General features: G+C 51.8%; 1 protein-coding gene across 2 annotated transcripts in view; it reads left to right on the plus strand.

Annotated features, from left to right (window-relative positions):
• Positions 1 to 21270, plus strand: part of PRDM15 (PR/SET domain 15) — a 69061-nt gene that overhangs the window by 17336 nt on the left and 30455 nt on the right. The window contains exons 2-11 of one of the 2 annotated variants that reach the window (XM_087418056.1): positions 1124 to 1169; positions 1739 to 1832; positions 3432 to 3585; positions 5539 to 5791; positions 11541 to 11642; positions 12985 to 13209; positions 15609 to 15738; positions 17172 to 17353; positions 17562 to 17656; positions 18066 to 18153. In XM_087418056.1, the coding sequence (XP_087274182.1) occupies positions 1133 to 1169; positions 1739 to 1832; positions 3432 to 3585; positions 5539 to 5791; positions 11541 to 11642; positions 12985 to 13209; positions 15609 to 15738; positions 17172 to 17353; positions 17562 to 17656; positions 18066 to 18153 (1360 nt within the window). In that variant the 5' untranslated portion in view covers positions 1124 to 1132. The remainder of the gene's footprint in view (positions 1 to 1123; positions 1170 to 1738; positions 1833 to 3431; positions 3586 to 5538; positions 5792 to 11540; positions 11643 to 12984; positions 13210 to 15608; positions 15739 to 17171; positions 17354 to 17561; positions 17657 to 18065; positions 18154 to 21270) is intronic. The other variant, XM_087418057.1, reaches the window with a different exon arrangement.

Below are 21270 nucleotides of genomic sequence, written 5' to 3' on the forward strand. Positions count from 1 at the left end.
CTGGAAAAAAATGTGCCATGGTTATTTATCCTTGGCATTTTAAGGGCAAATTGGAAATCTCAGCTCTCTGCCTTGTTTCCTTGTAGCTGATCCACTCTTCCACAGTGACATTTTCCACTCTCTGCTCTTCTCATAAAAACGTGTTGGGAAGATCTAAATTTTTGTTTGCACTTTGCATTGTCTGCTTTTCAGTCTTCCAGTTGCTGGGGATGGGAATGGGGCGGAGGGCGGGTGGAATCAGCATCCAGGAAGTGCCACCCTGCACACTTTCCCTGAAAGGTACCTAGCAGTACACATGGAGAGGCTCGGACCAGAAGTGGGGTGCAGGAAGGATGTGCTGGGGCTGCTGAATCGGCGATGGAGGGAGTGGGAGGGAGGAGGAGAGATTATTTAGGGGCACATACTGGGTATGTCTCACTTTATGCTCCCCCTAAAACTGCACGAGGTGAGCATTTTTATGGCATTTTTTGGTCAAGAACCTGAAGCCCCAAAATTGACGTGTTCAGATCACCCCACAAATACGTGGGGCCCTGACCTCAGCTGCCTGCTGTGCTCAAAGGATGACTAGGAAATAGAAGCGACGGGATCTGATGAAGGCTTATGTGGAGAGCAGGAGCGCTCTCCTCCATGATGTCACGTGTGGCTTTAGTCCCAAAGAAACAGGTGTCCCTAGGTGTCAGGCACAGGTTAGCAGCTGCAGAAAAATGGAGGCTGCACTAGACTAGACGTGGTTACCCTGGAGAAATTCACAGTTCAGTAACAGAGGAAAACAAAAAAAAGAAGTGACAGTGTGAAAACTGGCTTTTTAAAAATGGTGATATAATTATTTTATAAATGGAAACCGATGCCTGGTGTAAAAAGATGAGAATCTGAGTTCAGGAAGACTTCCTAATCTAGAGCCATTCGAATCAATTGCTTTTAGTAAAGAATAACATTATTTTAGGTGAGAAACATTTTGAGGCCCCCAGCCCCATCCCACAATAAAGGGGACCCCACTGCACGTTGCCTTTAAAGCGCGAGGTAAGATCCATGGAGGCTCGACGAGGCCCTTAGCAGGACTTGTCTTTAAAAATTGCTTTGGCAAACAGCTCATCGTTAACGACACTCTCTCGTGTCCCGACAGGTGTCCGAGATGGCTGAAGACGGGAGCGAGGAGATCATGTTCATCTGTAAGTGGCCCGCGGCCTGTCCGCAAACGCAGACGGGCGCGCCCTTGCTGTCTGGGCAAAGCCACGTCCACATTTTGTTTTATAATACAGAAAAATGGTTGCTTTTTAAATGGAAATGATTTTACTTGCTTTAAGAAACAATTTATTACATGATTTATTACGTGACAAATGTGTGGTTTTAAAAGGATCATCTTTCTCAGGACTCCTGAAAGGGCACTTTGCAGCGGGGGTGGCAGTTGATTCAGGAAAGTAATCCAAGGGTTTAGAAAGGGATTTGCAGTATGTTAGATTTATGCTAAACAGGTTAAATTGGTGACTTTTCACTTATTCTCATTCCTTGGGAAGATCCTGTTCTGTGTCGCCCTAGAGGTGGCTCTGTGTGCTTTGAAATGTGCCGCAGAGCTGAGTCTTCTCCTTGGAGGGGCACGTCCTGTGTTCCCACTCTTTTATATTTGTGGGGAGCACTGCCAGTCACTGCTATCAGGCAGGGAGTCTGTGCCTCCTGGGCTTGGAGCCGTGCGATGTTCTTTGGGTGTTTCCCACTCTGATGCTCGGATGTCTGTTCGCAGGGTGTGAAGACTGCAGCCAGTATCACGACTCCGAATGTCCCGAGCTGGGCCCCGTGGTCATGGTCAAAGACTCCTTTGTGTTAAGCAGGGCAAGGTGAGTGACTGCCTCCAGCTGTTTTTACAGTCCTGCCTGGCAAACAGGATTGTCTATGTGTCAACTGGGGCGTGAGCCTGGCGGCCTCCACGTCTGCAAAAAGGGAGGAAACAGAAGAGGGAGAAGGAAAGGCTGAGTGAGGACTGTCCTCAGGTTCCAGAAGGCACCTGTGATGTCCATCCCACTGAGAACTGAGTAGCCTGCCGCCAGGATGAGCCAGGACGCGTTTCAGAGGCTTCAGAGGGAATGCCTTGTGTCTAGTTTGTGGTTCTTAGGAGCCAAGCTGTCCGAGACACAGCACAGCAGCTGTGGAAGAGCCGATGGGCTGAGTGGGTTTATGTGATGAGCAGCGATGGCCAAGTTGCAAGTCTTCTTGCTCAGTTTACCGCGTGGTCCAAATCCAGACCTGCCATCTGACAAGTGCCCACGTGGGCAGGGTGGTTGGGGTGGGGGGCCCTGGGCAGTGAGTGTGGGTAACAAGGCAAAGCCATCACAGCTTCTGGAAAAGCACCTGCAGACCTGGTGAGAAGGCTCAGAGGCTCTGCCACTCCATGTCTCCCTTTGGGGGCCCGTGTCACCCAGTGGGCTGGAGCAGGGGCTCTGAGTGACAGCCCGGTTCACAGCCCCGTCTGCCGCGTGGCGGCTGTTTGAACTCAGACAAGGCATTCTCCTCTCTGTACCTCAGTGCCTCACCTGTAAAGTGGAGAGAATAATAGTACCCCCCGTAAAGTTGTGACCAATACACGTGACACAGGGCCTGGTGCATGGAGGCACTAACATTGTTATGATCTTATCAGTGCTGTTTCTAGAAGCCTCCCAGCTGGTTTTCCCAGCCTCTTAATTTATTTACTTTTTCTTACTGTGATTTCCCTTCTCAAAACAAAGAGATTAATATTTTTACTTAAGGTAGAGATCTGATCAGCTCTCCCCCAAAACCTTCAGGGGTTCACTGCTGCCTATGAAAATCCAGTGGGAACCACCAATCCTGCAGTGGGACCTCTGTGGTCGGGTTCCTCATCTCACTATACCTCCCATGCACTCCTGAGAGAGGCCTGTGCTCCAGGCGCCATGCACGTCCCCCCCACTCCTGGACATGGGTTGGGTTTGCTCATCCTGAGGTCCCAGCCCACCTGCCTCCGTCTTTCAGCGCCCCATCATTGACATTCTCCTGGTTTACTTAAAAAGGCCACATCCTCAATGAAACCGGCCCGGTTCAGCCTAGCTGGAAACCCTTTTCTGGTCTGTGGAATGCCATGGCACTTTGTATCTTGCCTGTGGTAGTTTCCATGTGGCACCTGGTCATGGGGCTCTCTCTGATCTTCCCTCCCTCTCTGGACCGTGTGCCTCTGCAGGCAAGAGCCAAGCCTGGTTCCTCTCTGCTGGCGCATCGCCCCCACACCTAGAATGTATATGCGTGTCAGCCCTGTCTCCCAGATGGGGATTTTAAAGGCATCCTGTAGTGAATGGCTCCTCCGTCATGTGCTGTGGGTGGTCTGTGAGAGTGAGCTCTTAGCTTAACTGTCTGTCCCCTGGTGTGGGTGGCCGCCCTCAACCAAGGGCGCTCAGGGGCCAAGAGTCTCTTGTTTGTTCCATTTCTAGGTCGTCCCTTCCTTCCAACTTGGAGATCAGACGACTGGAGGACGGAGCCGAAGGCGTGTTTGCTGTAACTCAGCTTGTCAAGCGAACACAGTTTGGTCCATTTGAGTCAAGGAGAGTCGCCAAATGGGAGAAGGAATCTGCATTTCCCCTGAAGGTAAAGGCTGGTGCCTACAAGAGCTCAGGAATCTGGTGGTTTATGACCTTCCTCTGTGGGAACAGGGAGCTGTAACCACCGAGTTCCAGGGACTTAGAAACCTCCTGGAAGCAGCTATAAATATTGTAGTTCTGCTCAATTTCCAACACAATATTTCTTTCTTCTTTTTTGTTTTTAGTTTGTTTTTGTATCAGAAGAGCATCAAAGTTAAGTTAGTATTTTATAATTTTCAACTTTGCAAAACACCAACAAGAGTGTATTTAAAACGTATGCAAGAGTAGACCACAGTGCTGCCTTTGCTTCTCTGACAGCCCAGGTTGATGTCGCAGGCTTCGGGAGGTGGTGATTCTGTAGATTTTTGCAAGGGTGCATCATATGGTTATTTTCATGCCTCTGTGGAGTGTGTTATACTCTGCAAAACTCTTTCGAAAGGGAGATGTTTGGTTGAGGCAGCGATGAGCCACCGGGACAAAGTTTGGCAGCTCCAAAAAGCACATCAGACTGGGAAAAGGCAGCTTTTATGTGAAATTGAGAAAAACAAAATGGATGTGAATTGCAGGGAGGACTTAGAATACTTAAAGTAAGACCCATGGATGCGCTGTGAGGCCGGGAGAGGCGGGTGTTCGCGGTTCCGTCCAGGTGGCCAGCACGCTGCCCGGCCCACGGCACGGCTTCAGAAACCCCCGTGAAGTAAATGAGAGAGGATCAGGTGCTGGTTGGGTGGCAGTTATGCAGAGTGAACGTTTATTAGGGACCCGTAGCAAAGATCCGCATGTTTCAGGACGGAGATGAAACAGATAACCCTGGGTTTTTGTAGTCCTTGGAAAATTGAGCTTGTAAGGCAATTTGGGCAAAATGGGGTAAAAGGAAAGGCACTGGATTTGTTTACAAAAAAAGAACTAAAAGAAAGAAAGTCTGTTTGGCGGGAAGGAAGGATGTAAAGAGGCCTGAAGCCAAGCCCCAGGAAGGCTGTTGCTGCCACCCTCACAGGCCCCAGGCGGTCGACGGCATCCTTGCTGTGGGCACACACGTGGCTGGGCTGAGGCCTCTTTGAAAAAGTCCTCTGTGCCCATTTTGGTTTCTTTCAGGGACTTGATTTGCAAGGTCTGCGTCTGGTATTGAGTTGTTTTCAGCAGAGGCTCAGCATTGAGCACCTGTGTGCCCGGGGACAGCTTCATGCCCACCGGAGGGAAGGCGGAAGCCCACTGCGAGCATGCCCCACACCCACTGGGGGCCACTAGCTGCCTAGTGACCCTCTCTGCTCACTCCCCTCGCTTCTGAGGGCTGCATCCTCAGAGGGGGCCTGTAGCTCATTAGCAGTGGGTCCCTACAGGAGGGCTCAGGAGAGGGGAGAAGTTTCTTCCTACAGCAAGAAAGCTGGGATTGCATCAGAAAGCAGGCAACAAGAACCTTCTTAGACTCGTGTGGTTACTTTGAACATCAAAATATTTAAGTTTCTCCCTCTGCTCCCTGTCTGCATTTAATCTGTAAGGCAGTACTGCTGTATTACAGATGAGGGCGCAGCTTATAGAGACCGAGGAACTTTGCTAAAGTCACCAGACACGCTTGTAACAGAGCCAGTGTCCTCATGCCCACCTGGACCATGAGTAAAATTCAAGCATCCTAATTCCCAACTGGGCCGTGTGTAGAATTCGGGTCTCCCGATGACAGCTGGACCTTTTGCTGTGGCTACTACTTCCCTTGTGCCTGTGACCAGCCTGACCTGTCTAAGCCACGTGGCCCACCTGTGACCCTCCTAATGACTGTAAACCCAAACAGGTCTTGTACGGAGCCTGAGTGGGCCTCTGATGCAGCCCTGTCCAGACTGGTTGCTCGGCAGCCCCCCGCCACACACACACACACACACACACACACACACACACACACACACACGCTGACATGCAGACCAGTGGATAACCAGCTCCTTCCCTGGCCCCTCGTGCTCACCCTCAGGTGTTCCAGAAGGACGGGCACCCCGTGTGCTTCGACACCTCCAATGAGGACGACTGCAACTGGATGATGCTGGTGCGGCCGGCGGCGGAGCCCGAGCACCAGAACCTGACGGCCTACCAGCACGGCAGCGACGTGTACTTCACCACGTCGCGGGATATCCCCCCTGGCACCGAGCTGCGCGTGTGGTACGCGGCCTTTTACGCCAAGAAGATGGACAAGCCTATGCTGAAGCAGGCCTGCTCGGGTGTCCATGGTACGTGGCGACGCCCCCCTGCCCTGTGGCCTGCCTTCCGTGGGGCCTCGCCCCGGGGACTGACGGCCCCGTGGCCACACGCAGTATCCTGACTACTAGTGAGACGACAGCGCTGGTGGAAAGTTCCAACTCTCAGCTCTACCACAGGGAATCTGGGCGCTGGGTACCACGGCTACCCCTGGGCTTTCTGCACGATAACTCGTCCTCCCAGTCCACTGAGGCAGGGCTATTGTCCCTGTTTTTGGGCAGAGGAAACGGAGCACAGAGAGGTCAAGGGACCTGCCCTGAGTCACAGTGCAGGAGAGGGAGGAATCCGGATTCGAACCCAGAACCCGGCTCCAGTGCTGGTGCTGTCCACCCTGTAGCAGCCTCCTCCCGGATTTGGGGTGCGTGCGCACGCGTGTGTGCACATGTGCACACGTGTACACGTTTGTGTGCACGCATGTTCAAAGAAACACCTAGTGAAGGTCATCTGTGTGATTCGCCCAAATCCATCATTCCTATTGGAAATGCAAATCAAAATACGAGTCCTGCCAACCCAGGGTCTGGGCATCGCTCTGTGAAGGGGGCCCGTTGAGTTGAAGCCCTTTCTGCCCACGCTGAGGGTCTGTTTGACGCAGGTCCTGTTCACGTAACCTTGAGAAGCCATGTGAAATTGCTCGTGCCTGGCATTTTTGACCTGCAACAGCAGCAGGTCACATGCTCAACCTGATACTGCCCGGGGCGAGCAGGTTTACTGTGGCCGCAAAGATCACTTGCTCAAGGGAGAGAAATAGGCACTGACTTTCCTTCTAAGCCCCAAAACAGCAGGATTCTGACGAAAGAATGGTTTCCTTTTCATTATGAACATGTTGTGATGCAGACAGCTCTACAGAGTAAGGGTCTTAACATATTTGGAAGGTTCTGGTCTGTCGTGTGTGTGCCTTGTGGTTGAGGTTTTGTGAACTGCTCCCCGATGGAGCCCTCTTGCTTGTCTCTGCTCCTGGTGGGCACACACCGCAGTGTGGGAGGGGAGGAGTCTGTGAGGCTACCCAGAGAAAGCGCCACAGACCGGGGGCTGAAACAGACGTGTCTCGTCCCTCAGCTCTGGAGGCCCGAAGTCTGAGATCAAGGTGTCAGTAGGGTTGGTTCCTTCTGGAGGCTGTGGGGGAGAATCCTTTCCAGGCCTCTCTCCCAGCTTCTGGTGTCGTCGGCAAGCCTTGGTATTCCTCGGCTTGTAGATGCCTCACCCCGATCCCTGCCTGTATCTTCACGTGGCCTTCTCCCTATGTCTCGGTGCTCTCTCTTTATAAGGACACCAGTCAGTGGATTTAGGGCCCACCCTTATCCAGCCTGACCTCATCTTATCTTGATTTCCAAAGGTTCCAGGCAGATGTGAATTTCGAGAGACCACTCTTCAACCCACTGCAGGCTGGGTGAGGGGTGGTGGAGTGTGAGTTGCTGAGTACGCCTGTGGGAATGTGGCAGCCAGATGGCCTGCACTCCGGGCTCTGGTGGCAACGGAGGGTTTGCCCTCTTCACAGAGATATTTGCAGAGGAAGACTGGGCTTTGTGGGGTGTTCTTTCTTTTGATCATGAAGGGGACAGAGTTTGGAGAGACCCACAGCTTTTCACCTGGCTGCTTCAAGCCCCATCCTCTAGGATTTGCTAAAACCAGGCACCTGGCCTGGCCCCCGAGAGAGGCATCCGGGGCACCCCGCTGGGTCAGGCGTCACTTCCAAGCATGAGGAGGCCGGGCTCTCCTGGTGCTGTCCAAGGTCACCGAGATCTTCCTGACCCGGTTTTCTCATGTCCCCGTTCCTTAGGGCCTGGGCAGCTGCTGCCGTGTGTGCCCCGGGACCAGCCCAGACCGCATGTCGGGTCTGGGTTGTTAGAGGCTGACCTTGTCAGTTGTGTCCTGGATGGTGGCACACCCCTCATGATGCTCAAGGTCAAAGTCAAAGCAAAGGTGGCTGCCCCTGTCGGAGACACGGTTCTGTTTGCATTTCACCTGCTGGAGAGCTCTTTCATCTGGCGCTGAGTCTGAGAGAATAGGTTGCAATGATGACCTGGGACTGTGTGGTCCAGTACGGCTGCCTCCTGATTGCGTCCTGACTGTTCTCATGCAGGAATACTGGGGTGACTGCTTCCTCCTCTAGATTCTGAGGACACAGGGCACCATTAGTAATTACGGCAGGGCGACCAGCATAAACTGGAAGGCATGGTCACCTAAACAAGTTCTTGAACTGGGAAAATAAATAAGCAACTTAGGTATGCTAAAATTTTAGAAATACTTTCTACAGTTTTCACTTTGTTTTCGGACAAATGGTAACCAAGGATTTCTTGGAAATGTAGTGCAAGTTATTCGGTACTGTCAACTAGTTGGTTGGTTGGGTTCCTTATTTCTTTTCTTCCTGAGAGCGCCGCCTGGTAAATGATCGCTTAGCCTTGGTGGTGCTGGTGACTCCTGGGCAGGCTTTCCCCGCCCCGGGGTCAGTGATACTATCTGCTGCTGGTAAAATTGGTAAAATAGCAACATAGCAGCTGCCCCGGGACCCCCCGGCACTGCCTCCTAGCACCCTGGCCTCCTGCCCAGCCCGTTCCCGAAGCCCCTGCTCCCTGAATCCCCAGGTGTCCCCTCCTGCCACACCGGAGCTTCTAGAACCCTGCTCCAGCCCTGCCCACCCCAAGTGGCTGGGGCCCAGAGCAGTCTTGTGTGCGTGTCTTGAATGCCTCACCCAGCTGAAGCCACGCATTAGGAGCCCACCGCTGCTTGCTTCCTAGAAACTAGAGTTGATGACAAGACCTGTGAAGAGAGGCCTAGAAGTATATGGAAAATGGGTCTTCTGCATGCTTCAGATTATCCAGATCCTACAGAAGATGGCTTCTCTCTCCTTCTCAGCGATGAGACCTCTTTCCCTCCCAGCCTCTAGTGTGGACGCACCTGGGAGCCCACTGCTGTATGGTAGAGGGAAGGGGGCCTTTTGTGACTTTTGCTGTGCCTTTGGCCTGAGGGGGTGGGGCAGAGGAAGGTGAATGGGGCCTTAGGAACCACCAGGATGTTCTAGAAGAATCATGTTGGTGGCCAGTGGACCAACGAGTAGTCTTCCCATAAATTGTTACTCAGAATCTTCCTTGGTGAGCGTCAGAACTGCTAAGACTCAATTTAATTCTGCCTCTTTTCTGAATTTGCTTCAAAATGCATCTCTGTTACAGAAATCAGCCTATTTGCAGATTGGCAGAGCAGACTCCTACATATAGAGAAATGTTGGTCTCAACATGAAGGAGCAGTGACATACTCCTTAAGAAAATTAATTTTGACTAATTTTTTTCTGGTAGTGGATTGACTTTCTAATTACATTTTTATCTTGAGCTCACATTGAGGGTGATTTTCTCTTTTTACACAAACCTGGGCCTGTTGACAGATGAAGGAGGAGGCCCAAGAAGCATAATGGGTCTTAATGGGCAGGCGTGTAGGGTTCAGAATCGGCTCTTGTCATCAGATTTTCGAAATTAATTTTCTACTGAAAAAGATAAAACATAAACACATTTCCTAACATTTGGGAAACTATTTTAAATCACATATAATGTCACTGTTTTAACTCACTGACTTGGCAGTTTTGACGAGCATTTTCTAGTATTTTTTTAAATCAGCACCGTTGGCATAGAATTTACAGACAATAACACTTACCAATTTTAGGTGTGCGGTTCAGAGTTCTGACAAATGTGTGCAGTTGTGTAAGCTCCACCACAATCAGGTGGTTCTTACAGAACGTTCTCATCGCCAGAAAGCTCTCCCGTGTGGCTCTGCCCTCAACCCCTGGCGACCAGCCAGCTGCTGTCTGTCCCTGTAGTTCAGCCGTTGCCTTCTCTCTTTTGAACAGCTCTGCGTTCTTACACAGTTGAGGTCTCACTGGACGTGCCATCTGGCTGCTTGCTTTTACCTACAGCTATACTTTACTTACCGTCCTGTCTTAAGCGTTTCCCCCATTGCCACCTCTGTGGCACTGTTTCATGGCTGTGTGGGGCGACGTTTTGCTTCCACACTCTCTTTTGTTGGATATGTAAGTGATTAGCCATCAAGAACTGCCTTCTGATTGTTGGCTAATTTTTTTCTTAAAACTTCTTAATTTTTTAAACTAATTTTTGGAAAATAGAGTACTTCCCTTGATGAGAGGACAGTGGTGGTGACTAGTTCTTCTAGTTAGTCCTGTTGACCTAGCAGCAGAGCACCGCTTGAAGAGAAGGGTGTCTTGTTCGGGTTAGTTCTAATCCGCATCCATGGTGGGAGGGCCTTGCACCTCATTCGCTGCCTTGCTTCACAAGTGCCGGCCTCCAGCTAACCCGCTCCTCATCCTCCTCTCTGGAACTCTCCTGTGCGAGTGTGGTTTTCCCTCTTCAGCACCATGGGTGTTTGGGAAGGCGAGTGAGAAATGGGAATTTGGCTCTGATTTCCGTTTGTCCCTGGTCTCCATCTGATATTCTTCAACCAGCAGATTCCCAGAGAGCGAGTGGAGGGAGCAGAGACTGGCTGGGATGGGGCATCCCATAACAATGTCCCGCTTCCATGGCGCTCGCTCCTGACTCTTTCTGCTCTGTTTTAGTGTAACAAAAAATTTCATATTGCATTTACATGTCTTCCTCCTTGTTATCTTAGAGGACTCAGAAAATGCACGCAAACCATTGCAGCAATGGTCTACATTTCTTATTTCCGTTCTTTGCAACCTTCTGACCGGTTTTTGCTATGGAAAGAGGTGTGCTTTTTTCCTGGTGCTGAATGCATGTGAATCGCAATTCTGGATGATTTTTTTAAGGACCCAGGAGTTTGCTGTGTGAGCAGCCCCTGTAGTGTTGTGATGGGTCGTGAGTGTCCACAGAAGATGTACAGTGACGGAGTGGAAGAGATGGTGAGGGCTCGTGGCCCCAGGCCAGCCTTGACAGGCTGCCAGATGAGTTTTAGAGAAACTGGGCTGGGCCAGGAGAGCATGAACTTTTAGATCCCACAAGAGCATCCATAATTTTTTTTGAAAAAGGAGCCTGTGATTCCCTCTTCACAGCCAGGGTGTCCTCTGTGTTCCATGAACCTGGTCATCGTCTCCCTCCCCAGACTCCCGTGGGAGTGCAATGAAGGCTAGAGGCACTGTCCTGACAGCAGCCACCTGCCCCAGGTCGCTATTTAAATTTAAATTTAAATTAAATTAAATTAAAATTCAGTTCCTCTGGGGCACTGGCCACGTGTGGCTGCCATCCTGGGAGCACAGTGGTAGAGCGTTGCTGTCATTGCAGAAGTTCTGTTGGACGGTGCTGGGCTAGAGCCGTGGCCAGGCTGGGCTCAGGGCACCCCTGACTGGCTGTTTTAGGTCAACGGTCTCTTGTTGCGTGAGCCAATGAGAGACTGAGGAGTTCCATCTGGTCTGTAGGATGCATTTTTTTTCTTGAAGCCATATGAAGGGATGCACCTGGTCCCACTGGACCGGCTTCTTAGAGGAAGCACGTTTCTGTGACTGGCGACAGACTCTGCATCGGGCTGCCCTGGCTCCACTCTCTGTGCTCAGTTTCCTCATCTGTGAAATGGGTATGTTCACAAGGACCAGATGAGTGCATGTGTGTAAAACCCCGAGAACGGTGCCTGGAGCATTGAAAGTGCTCGTGAGCCGTCACTGCTATCTTCACCATCCTCACCTGTTAGGACGGGTGCATTCTCCGTAGGGATGGGGCTTCACGGAGAGATGCGCTGCTGTGGGTCACCTTTCTCTTCTCTCTTTTGAAGCTGCAGGAACCCCAGAAAACAGCACCCCGGTGGAATCGGAGCCCAGCCAGTGGGTGTGTAAAGTGTGTTCCGCCTCCTTCCTCGAGCTGCAGCTCCTGAATGGTAAGGCGGGGGCGGGTCAGCTTAGTAAGTTCGATTTAAAACGCCCCACGTTGAGCTCACTCTGATTTGTGCCGTCACTTCCACACCATCCTTTTTCGACGGGTGGCAAAACACGTGGCCGTTGGGATGTTCCGGGCTTTATGTGAGCAGCTCCGTCCTGGACCCCAGTGTAGACCAGAGCAGTGGCCCCGTCCCGGTGCCTCCTTCAGCTGTGCCTTTATGCTTTCGCCTGAGGCTACCTCTGCGTCTGGCACCAGGGGACCTTGTTGTCTTTCTCTTAAGCTCACAATGTGTTACAATTTGGGAGCAGGGTGGGTCTCTGTCTTATCTCGTGTTTCCAAGCGTTTTCAGCAGGCGGGCCCAGTGTGAGCCTGTTGTGAGATGTGGCTGAGCTGCCAAACCCTTCCAATAACACATGTCACATTATACACGTTATGGTGTGTTTGCCTGTTAATTTTCTTCCCCTCACTAGACCTGGCTCCTTGAGGGCCCTCACCCAGCGCAATGTCCCTAAATAAGGAACAAATGAAGAAGTCACAACCGCTTCATACTAATGCCTGTGTAGAACAGCTGAGACGCAGATTGGGAAGAACCAGTGCACCTGGGCGCCTTCTGTCCTCGGAGGGCATCGGTCCCCATCTGTCTCGTGGGTCACTCCTCCCGCCTGCTGGCCCCTGTGGTCCGGCCGGTCTGAGCTGCCCTCACCTTCATTTGGGAAGCTTGGCCATTCTCGAACTTTGTACCCCTCCCTGCCTGCTTCCTGTGTTTCTTACAGTCACCTTTTCTTGAGACTCTCTGAAGCTTTCTTCAGTTGAAAATAAAGCAAATGAGTTTTGCTTTCAGGCAGTGTTTTTGAAGATAATTTTGTTTATCATGAATAGAACATTTCTTAGTATTCCTCTTCAGAGGCTTCATTTCTAAGTAATTATATTATGTCTTCATTGTAGAAAAATTAGATAATACAAATAAGCTTAAAGAAGAAAATGAAAAATTGCCTGTAATGTCCCCACCCAGCAAGAACCACATTAGTATTGTGACATATCCCTCCCTAGTTTTTCTTTGCACATACGTGTATACGTATGCTTTTAGTTTTTACAAATCTGTGTACATGGTGACCATGCTCTGCTTCTGTCTCCTAATTTTTTTAAAATAATAGTCATGTTTGGTGCAGTGGGAATGCTTTTATTTTCAAAACCAGTGGAAATAAGGTTGGTTTACCTGTGCAAAGGGCACGCTATTAGCAAATAAACCAACAAATAAAATGGGGGTAGAGAGTGGACATACCGACCGGCTCCCTCCCTGTCATTGTGTGTTTCCTTGTGTTTGTCTCCCTCTTCTGCAGAGCATCTGCTGGGTCACTTGGAACAAACCAAAAGCCTTCCCCCAGCCAGCCAGCACGAAGCAGCCCCTGAGAAGGAGCCAGACGTGCCCCAGGGGGAGGCTCCTGCAGTTCCCAAGAGTGTCAGTGCCGCCAAAGAGCACAAGAAAAAGCCTCGAAGGGGGAGAAAACCCAAAGCATCAAAACCAGAGCATCCTCCAGTCATCGTTGAAGGCAAGGAGACAGCAGGTGAGGGCTGGTCCTGGGGGAGGAGCCACCAAGTGAGGGATGGTCCTGGGAGAAGAGCCAGCAGGTGAGGGGTGGGTCCTGGTGGAGGAGACAGCAGGTGGGGGCTGGGTCCTGGGAGAGGAGCCAGCAGGTGAGGGCTGGTCCTGGGGGAGGAGCCAGCAGGTGAGGGCTGGTCCTGGGAGAGGAGCCAGCAGGTGAGGGCTGGTCCTGGGGGAGGAGCCAGCAGGTGAGGGCTGGTTCTGGGAGAAGAGCCATCAGGTGAGAGGTTGGTCCTGGAGGAGGAGCCATCAGGTGAGGGGTGGGTCCTAGGGGAGGAGCCATCAGGTGAGGGGTGGGTCCTGGCAGAGGAGCCAGCAGGTGAGGGCTGGTTCTGGGAGAAGAGCCAGCAGGTGAGGGGTTGGTCCTAGGGGAGGAGCCATCAGGTGAGGGGTGGGTCCTGGCGGAGGAGCCAGCAGGTGGGGCTAGTCCTGGGGGAGGAGCCATCAGGTGACGGCTGGTCCTGGGAGAAGAGCCAGCAGGTGAGGGGTTGGTCCTGGGGGAGGAGCCATCAGGTAAGGAGTGGGTCCTGCCGGAGGAGCCATCAGGTGGGGGGTGGTCCTGGGAGAGGAGCTAGCAGGTGGGGGCTAGTCCTGGGGGAGGAGCCATCAGGTGAGGGCTGGTCCTGGGGGAGGAGCCAGCAGGTGAGGGGTTGGTCCTGGGGGAGGAGCCAGCAGGTGGGGGGTGGTCCTGGGAGAGAAGCTAGCAGGTGAGGGGTCGTCCCAGGGGAGGAGCCAGCAGGTGACGGATGGTCCTGGGAGAGGAGCTAGCAGGTGAGGGGTCGTCCCGGGGGCGGAGCCAGCAGGTGAGGGGTGGGTGCTGGGAGACAAGTGCCAGGGAGGAGGGAGGCACCTGAGGCCATGTCACCACTGTGCTGGGTGGGAAACTTCAGTCTAGAGAGACCACATGGAGGTGGACTCTAAGCTCTTCTCTTTTTCTGTAAATCAGCTCTTTTCGAGTGGAATTTACGTGTAATACAATTTGCACTATAAAGTGTGCAGGTTATGGACTTTGACAAATGGGTCCACCTGTGTAACCAGTGCCCTGATCAGGTCAGAGAGCATTTCCATCTCCCCAGCCACTCTCCTCCTTGTCATGAGTGCTCTTGCCCATCCTGGGATTTCATGTGGACCCTCTGTCCCCGGTGTCTGGCACGCGGCATATGGGGTGAGCTGCGTCCCTGATGGGTTTCTGGCCCGCTCCTTCTCCCTTGCTGCCGAGCAGGGTTGGTTCATCGTGTGAAGGTCCCGCTGTCTGCTCCCGCATCACCTGTGGATGGACACATAGCTTGTTTCCCTGATTATACAGTGTCCTCAGCTGAGTTTGGAGGGACCTCTAATCCACTTTCTCGGTGCACAGTCCTGCAAGGCCATGTCCCCTTGGTCCTCACGCGGCCCCTGCCAGCCCTGCCTGGTGCCAGCGGATTCCTGGTGGGCCTCTTACGTGAGGACCAGGCGTGATGCTTGGACACGGGTCCTCTCACTGCCTTCCTTACTCACCCCTGGGCAGTTTTTCTTTTCGCTCTCTGGTATATCCCAGGATTTCTTTTGTGAGAATGAGAAGAAATCCTTATTCTTTCTCAAAATTAAAAAAGAGGATTCAGAGGCGTGGCCTTCACATGGTAGTCTTAGTTCACGTTTTCTGCTCCAGTGTGCAGCGAGCTCCCCGTCTGTGTACCGTTTGGAACTGACAGAAGGACAAGTGGCTAAACACCCCTGGGCAGTCTCCCTACTTCTCCATAAACACATGGACAGTGAGAAGGGGGCGGAAAGCTTATTGAGTGATTATTTCACTAATTATCAGTTGCATTAGGAAGACACATTTTAGGTGAAGTCCTAGAGCCAATGGCTAAATTTTGTTGTGTAATCTCATATTTCATTTGTCCTGAGGCTCAGGCCTAGGTCCCTATTATTGTGATTCTTTGATATTTGACTCTTGTATAAAATGGTTATATGCTTTTGAACATACTCAAGATGGCTGGTCTAATTATAAAAATGTTTCTAAGTCTCTGTCAGGACTAATTTAATAAGTTGTAAGATCCCCTTATATATAAAATGTTTTGGGTTGGAATGAAGAGGGTTTGAAATAGTCTCATGACTGCTGTGGTTTGGGGAAAGAACCACAATTGATACCTCCAGTTTTCCCTTAAGAATAATATGTTCCTTTTCTGTGTATACGGATAAATATGTGGATTCTAAAACACTGCTAGTTTTTCCATCTTTTTTGTGTTTTCTGTGTAAATCTTACAATTCGTGTCTACAACTTTGGCCTGGCTTCGGTCCCCCGGGAGTTTCCTCTTGATTCAATTGCGTTCTGTCCCCTGCCCTGGTAGCAACATGGCTTGTCCCATCCCCTTCCCACAGAGCAAGTGGCAGAGATCATTACTGAGGTCCCACCGGACGAGCCCACGGCCGCGACGCCGGACGAACGGATCATGGAGCTGGTTTTGGGGAAGCTGGCCGCCACCCCCAGCGAGGCCAGCTCGGTGCCTAAGTAAGTCCTGCCCTGCACTGGGGACCGTCTCTGGGGACAGAAGCACCGTGGCAGCTCATCCACTGTCGGGGGGATGGTGCCTCCCAGCGGGAAGACCTGACAAGAGGGACTGGTTTATTCCTTGCAGCGGGAAATGGATGTGCTTGGAAAGCAGGAGGAACATTCTGGAGCTTGAATTTAATAGTGTGTCCACTCTGAAAACAGTTAAAAAAATTTTTTTGTATTGTGGTAAAATATACGTAACATAAAATTTACCATCTTAACCATTTATAAGTGTACAGTTCAGTCATATGAAATATGTTCACATTGTTGTGCAACCATCACCACCACCATGCATCTCCAGAACTTGCTCGTCTTCCCTAACTGAAACTGTGTCCCCATTAAACACTAACTCCCCATCCCCCTCTCCCAGCCCCTGGACCTACGATTCTGTCTGTCTCTATGATGACCTTACATGAGGTATCCATGTCTCTAGGCACCTCATAGAAGTGGAATCATACAGTATCTGTCCCTTTATGACTGGCTTCTTTCACTCAGCATAATGTCCTCAAGGTTCGTCCATGTGGTAACGTGTCAGAATTTCCTTCCATTTTAAGGCTGAATAAGATTCCATCGTTATGTATAGACCACATTCTGTTTATCTATTCCTCCGTTGGTGAACACTTGTGTTAATTCCACCTTTTGGCTATTATGAATAATACTGCTGTGATGAAAGAGCTTCATATTTGAATTTCTGTAAATTTAACACTTAGCTCTGTGTTTTTCTTTTTCTTTCCTTTTTGTGAACCAGGGAAATATTTGTATTTTAGTTGTTATTCTTGGGTAAATTTTTTCCCTGAAGTTGAATGAGTAGGTGGCGGTTTTTCTTCCGGCCGTTTTCGGAGTGCCTCTCACAGTTGTCAAAATGTGCCCAGTCCTCCATGGTCTGGGAACCTGTGGAAACATGAAAACTGAGACCAAAGTAATATCGGAAATGGTGTTACCTGTTTATTTATTTACACTCTATCTTATTGCCCAGAGGATTTGGGTGGCTTACCTTCAGAAACACATTTAATAGGTAGAAGAAATTGTAAAAATCAGGTTCATGGAAAATATAAAACAGAGCAGAGACCAGACCAAGGGAGAGGAACAGAGCACAGACAGGGTTACTCTAGTCGAGGCACAAATTGTGCTGCAAGCTTCCTGGTGGCCAGAGTTAAAACACAGTAAGATGTGTGTCTGGTAGAGGAAAGTAACAGATGCCATTTTAGGTTCGTGGTGCCCCTCCCTTCTGATGCCCCTGAAGCTGGAGTGACACCTAAGCACCGTCCCTCCTTTCTCGCATCGAGCCGGGAAGATTTGAAAGGAGCTCTTTCCAAGATGATTCGACTTTGAACTTTTTTCTCCACCGACTCAGGTTCCCACCCGTCTTACGAGTCTGTGTGCCCTGGCAGGTTCCCCCATCATCAGAGCAGCACCATCACCCTCAAGAGGAGTTTGATCCTCTCGAGCCGACACGGCATGCGGCGGAAGCTCGTCAGGCAGCTCGGGGAGCACCGGCGGGTCTACCAGTGCAGTATCTGCAGCAAGATCTTCCAGAACAGCAGCAACCTGAGCAGGCACGTGCGCTCGCATGGTGAGTCGCGCGTGGCCGCCGCCAGGAGGATCGGGACACCCAGGAGGATGGGACGGGAGCCCCTCGCCGGGTCCCCCTCTGCCAGCGGCGTTGGTGAGGGGCTGCCCCATCCAAGGTGGAGGGAGAGAGGGCTCTGCGGACCTCGTGCTCACGTGTCATTTCAGACAAGCCTGGAGTGTGAGCCAGCTCTCTCTCGGTTGTTCCTCAGGTGACAAGCTGTTTAAGTGTGAGGAATGTGCCAAGTTGTTCAGCCGTAAGGAGAGCCTGAAGCAGCACGTCTCTTACAAGCACAGCAGGAATGAGGTGGGTGCAGATCACCCGGTTCTTGCCAGTTGTGGGGGAGAAGCAGATAGTCGACTGGGAAGAGAAGAAAGGGTCGCGAGAGAGCCAGAGCGGGCCAAGTCCAGCGGTTCCCGATGTGCCTGAGGTGGGCCTGGGCTGCGTGTGGCCACCCACGCCTGGCCAGGAGCCGACAGGGCGGCACGAGGAGCCAGGAGACTGGCACCGGCAGTGTGGTTACCTGAACGTGGATCCTCTTTGTAGGGCAATTGGGCAGCAAGAGTGAAAAATTCTGTGTTCCCAATTGAGTGGGAGAGTAGCAGAGAAAAACGGAGTGAACCACACACACTTGGGAGTCGCTAGAGTGGTCCCTCGGGGGGTGCGTTCCGCTGCATCCGCCCCGGCCCTCCTCTCACTAGCGGCCCCCCTCCAGGTGGACGGCGAGTACCGCTACCGCTGCGGCACCTGCGAAAAGACCTTCCGCATCGAGAGCGCGTTGGAGTTCCACAACTGCAGGACAGGTGAGCGCCGGCCGGGCCCCAGCCGCGATCCCACATCGACTCTCAGATAACTGGAGGGAACCTGGAACTTTAGATGGGAGCAAAGTGGATTAACAAATAACCTCACTTTTTACGTTTCTCCCCATTCCTGTGGCTTCTAAGCAGTTATTACTTGTTCTAAAGAGACAGGTGGAAACTTCCGTGTTGGAAGGAATTTATTTTCTTCCTTCCTATTATTCTTTAACTGAAGCTGTATATGCCCCACATTTGAGACCGTTGTGGTGCAGGGGGTCTCATCCTTGCTAACAAAGGTGAGCAGCAGTGCAGGATTTGTTCCAGGACCACGTGAGGAATAAATAAAGAGGTGGGAGCAGTGGCTGGAGGAGGGAGGATTCCGCCTCACCTTTGGAAGGAGTTTCCTTAGCTGTTAGTTTTCCGATGTTTATCCTCCGGTCCTGCCAGCATCCAGGGAACGGCAATGTTGCTGCCTTGCACAGACCGTTTTTGCTCTGAGGCTGCTCTGTCCGCCAGTCTCCCAAAGTGAAATGGAGCCTCATTCTGCTCATGTGCGGTCGGAAGCTGACGTGCTTGGACGGGCCTGTGGCTGAGGGGCCCTCTGGGCCTGGGAGAGCGCCTTACACAGTGTGTCTGGCTGAGTCTGCAGCTGGCGAGCATACGTGCTACGTGCCTCCCCGAGTGCAGCAAGGAGGCAATGAGAGCCCACCCAGCGGAGGAAGCCCCCTCCTGCCAGCTGCACTTCTCCTTGGTGCAAAGCACCCAAGGGAGCCTGGCAGAGGGTCACACCACACCCAGGAGGGGGGACCAGAGACCCACCAGGGTGGCCTTTGATGCTGTTGACCCTCAGTGTGCGTCACTTGTGTCTCTGTGCTAGTTCTTGCTGAGGTGCCAGTGCCCTGTGTCTCAGAGAACCATTAGCCAGTGTTGGCTAATCTCCTCCGCCCCTCCCCGCACCTGCTCCTGCAGCATCTGCCTGTTCCTTTGTTTGTGCTGCTTTGAGGGCTCCCATGTTACCTGGCTGGTTTCTCCAGTCCACAGCGCCTTGCGGGGCTTTTCCCAGTGGCAGCGTGTCTTGTTTCACCCGAGCTCCAGCTGTCCCCAGCATCCCTGAACTTCCCGTGTGCGGCACCAGCTGCATCTGAACCCTGCACCCCAAGTGTCCCCAGACTCGGGGGACATCCCCCAGTTGTGTCCGTGGGTGCAGTGTCAGTCAACGAGCCCCAGCCGTATTTGTGGACTGGAGTCAATGACCCATCTCATGGTGCAGGGGTGGGCTGTCAGAGCGGAGAATGACGCCCCGTCCTGTCCTGTGTTTGGTGAGGCAGACTCAGGGTCCAGGAAGAGAAGTTGTCCTCTTTTCATTTTAACTGTTTCTGTGGACTCAAATGAAACAGAAAATAATAAAAGAATTCAAAGCAGCATTTGCTACATGTCAGCTCAAAGTTCTGTTAAACCAGGCCTTTTTCTTTCTTCATTAAGTAGAAATAACAGAGCAGCAGTGAACTGAAATGCAGTTTCCCTCTAATTTCAAAGGTTAGAAGTTTGGGATGGAAAACAAAGGATAAACCTGGAATCAGAGCTCATTTGCATAATATAGTATTTGTATACTGTGAACACTTGTTATGGTATTCACGTTAAGTGAATGTGTGTCTTCCATAGACCATTAAACCAAGAATTTGGACAACATGGGGAGAAGCTTTGAAATGTGTGGTCTGATGGGTTTTCTCAAGCTCTCGCACACCTGTCCTGGGTGTGCCAGGCTGTTGGTGTAACTCCTCTAAACGGTCCTTGTCCTGCCCTCGCCTGTCCGACTGTGCTAGAGAATAGCAGACGTTCACGTCCAGGCCCTCGAGCAAAACACCACCCGTCAGCCTCCCGTGCGGCGTGCCTTCTCCAGAAATCCACCGGCCTGTCTCTGGGTGACCCTGCGCCCACGCCCTGTACAGAGCCCAAGTCATGGGCATGGGGTCCCACTGGCTGCATTTTATTGAACATAAGTGCGGACCTTGAGGATATGGACCAGCAGGATTATTGGTTAGACAGGGTTTTCACTGGGACCAGGTGCCTGTCGGATCTCTGAACTGGTGGCATGTGGATGTCACAGCAGGAAAAGCCACCCGTGGTGTGACAGACTGGTCCCCGACAGCTCTGCTCCAGCTCTGCTCTCACCAGGCAGAAGCCACATCTGAGCCTTCAGGAAGGTTTAGAAGTGGGTTCTCTCTATACACTGGGAGGGATTCATAAGAGAAAGAGAGGTAAAGTCGAGGGGCGGCTCTGCATCTTCCATGGCTGTCAGGCCCCAGGACTAATGGAGCCACCTGCCCAGGAGGGAAACTCACCTGTGCTGCTAGTACCTCCCTGAGAGGGAGCCTCACCTGTGCTGTTAGTACATGCCCAGGAGAGAGGTTCACCTGTGGTGTTAGTACCTGCCCGGGAGGGAGGCCCACCTGTGCTGTTAGTACCTGCACAGGAGGGAGGCTCACCTGTGCTGTTAGTACCTGCCCGGGAGGGAGGCTCACCTGTGCTATAAGTACCTGCCCAGGAGAGAGGCTCACCTGTGCTGTTAGTACCTGCCCAGGAGGGAGGCTCACCTGTGCTATTAGTACCTGCCCAGGAGAGAGACCCACCTGTGTTATTAGTGCCTGCTCGGGAGGGAGGCCCACCTGTGCCATTAGTACCTACCTGGGAGGGAGGCCCACCTGTGTGATTTATAGCAGGCCCAGGTTGGGTGGGGGTTTTTGGTGATCTGATGAAGCAGCGCTGTAAGGGCGTGGCCCTGCACACAGCAAGATGGCAGACGCCCTTGTCTCTGGTGGTCCCATTCCTAAGAATCCATGTTAAAGAAATTTAGCAGGAAGAAAAAAACTATATAGTAAGGATCACGAAATTTTCTACAGTATCAAAAATAATGAAGTAAATTGTGACAAATGAACTGGGTGGACTCTTTATTATGTAACCACTAAAACGGGCATGAAAATGCCTTGCATGTTTAGCATATACACTGCATACACATGAGCACGTGTACAGGGGATTGTACACGTGTACAGGGCCTCCACCCGGGCTGCACATCCGGGTCCCCTGAGAGAAGGGAAAGAACTACTGAGGCCTGAGCCGCCCGGG

The sequence above is a fragment of the Ceratotherium simum genome, chromosome 27 (assembly GCF_057802395.1).
Source record: "Ceratotherium simum simum isolate JZ-2026a chromosome 27, ASM5780239v1, whole genome shotgun sequence".
NCBI classification, from domain to species: Eukaryota; Metazoa; Chordata; class Mammalia; order Perissodactyla; family Rhinocerotidae; genus Ceratotherium; species Ceratotherium simum.